This window comes from Penaeus monodon, chromosome 23 (assembly GCF_015228065.2).
Source record: "Penaeus monodon isolate SGIC_2016 chromosome 23, NSTDA_Pmon_1, whole genome shotgun sequence".
Lineage (NCBI taxonomy): Eukaryota > Metazoa > Arthropoda > Malacostraca > Decapoda > Penaeidae > Penaeus > Penaeus monodon.
Window position 1 is genome coordinate 7,971,936 of NC_051408.1, and position 246 is coordinate 7,972,181.

A 246-nucleotide genomic window follows, 5' to 3' on the forward strand; every position below is an offset into this window, starting at 1 on the left:
TTAGAGACATGAAGCAAAAAATCATATCGTACCTTGCTTAACGGAGAGTTCGTCACGCTCCACACTGTGGTAGTCATACAGGACAGTAGCCAACTGTCCCAGAGGTACCAAATCATCCCCGTAGTGGCTGTCAATCACACAGAGACATATCAGATATCAGATTTCACTTCAATTAATTACAAAATATCTTTTATGATATCTCTTTAGTTATGTATGCCTTGTCTGCTATCTAAAAGCTATAACCAT

General features: G+C 38.6%; 1 protein-coding gene across 1 annotated transcript in view; it reads right to left on the reverse strand.

The window, feature by feature from the left end:
- The window catches only part of LOC119588119 (jouberin-like), a 10,597-nt gene that overhangs the window by 1,722 nt on the left and 8,629 nt on the right, over window positions 1-246 (reverse strand). Inside the window, exon 9 of the mRNA XM_037936827.1 lies at window positions 33-127. Within this exon, the coding sequence (XP_037792755.1) occupies window positions 33-127 (95 nt within the window). The remainder of the gene's footprint in view (window positions 1-32; window positions 128-246) is intronic.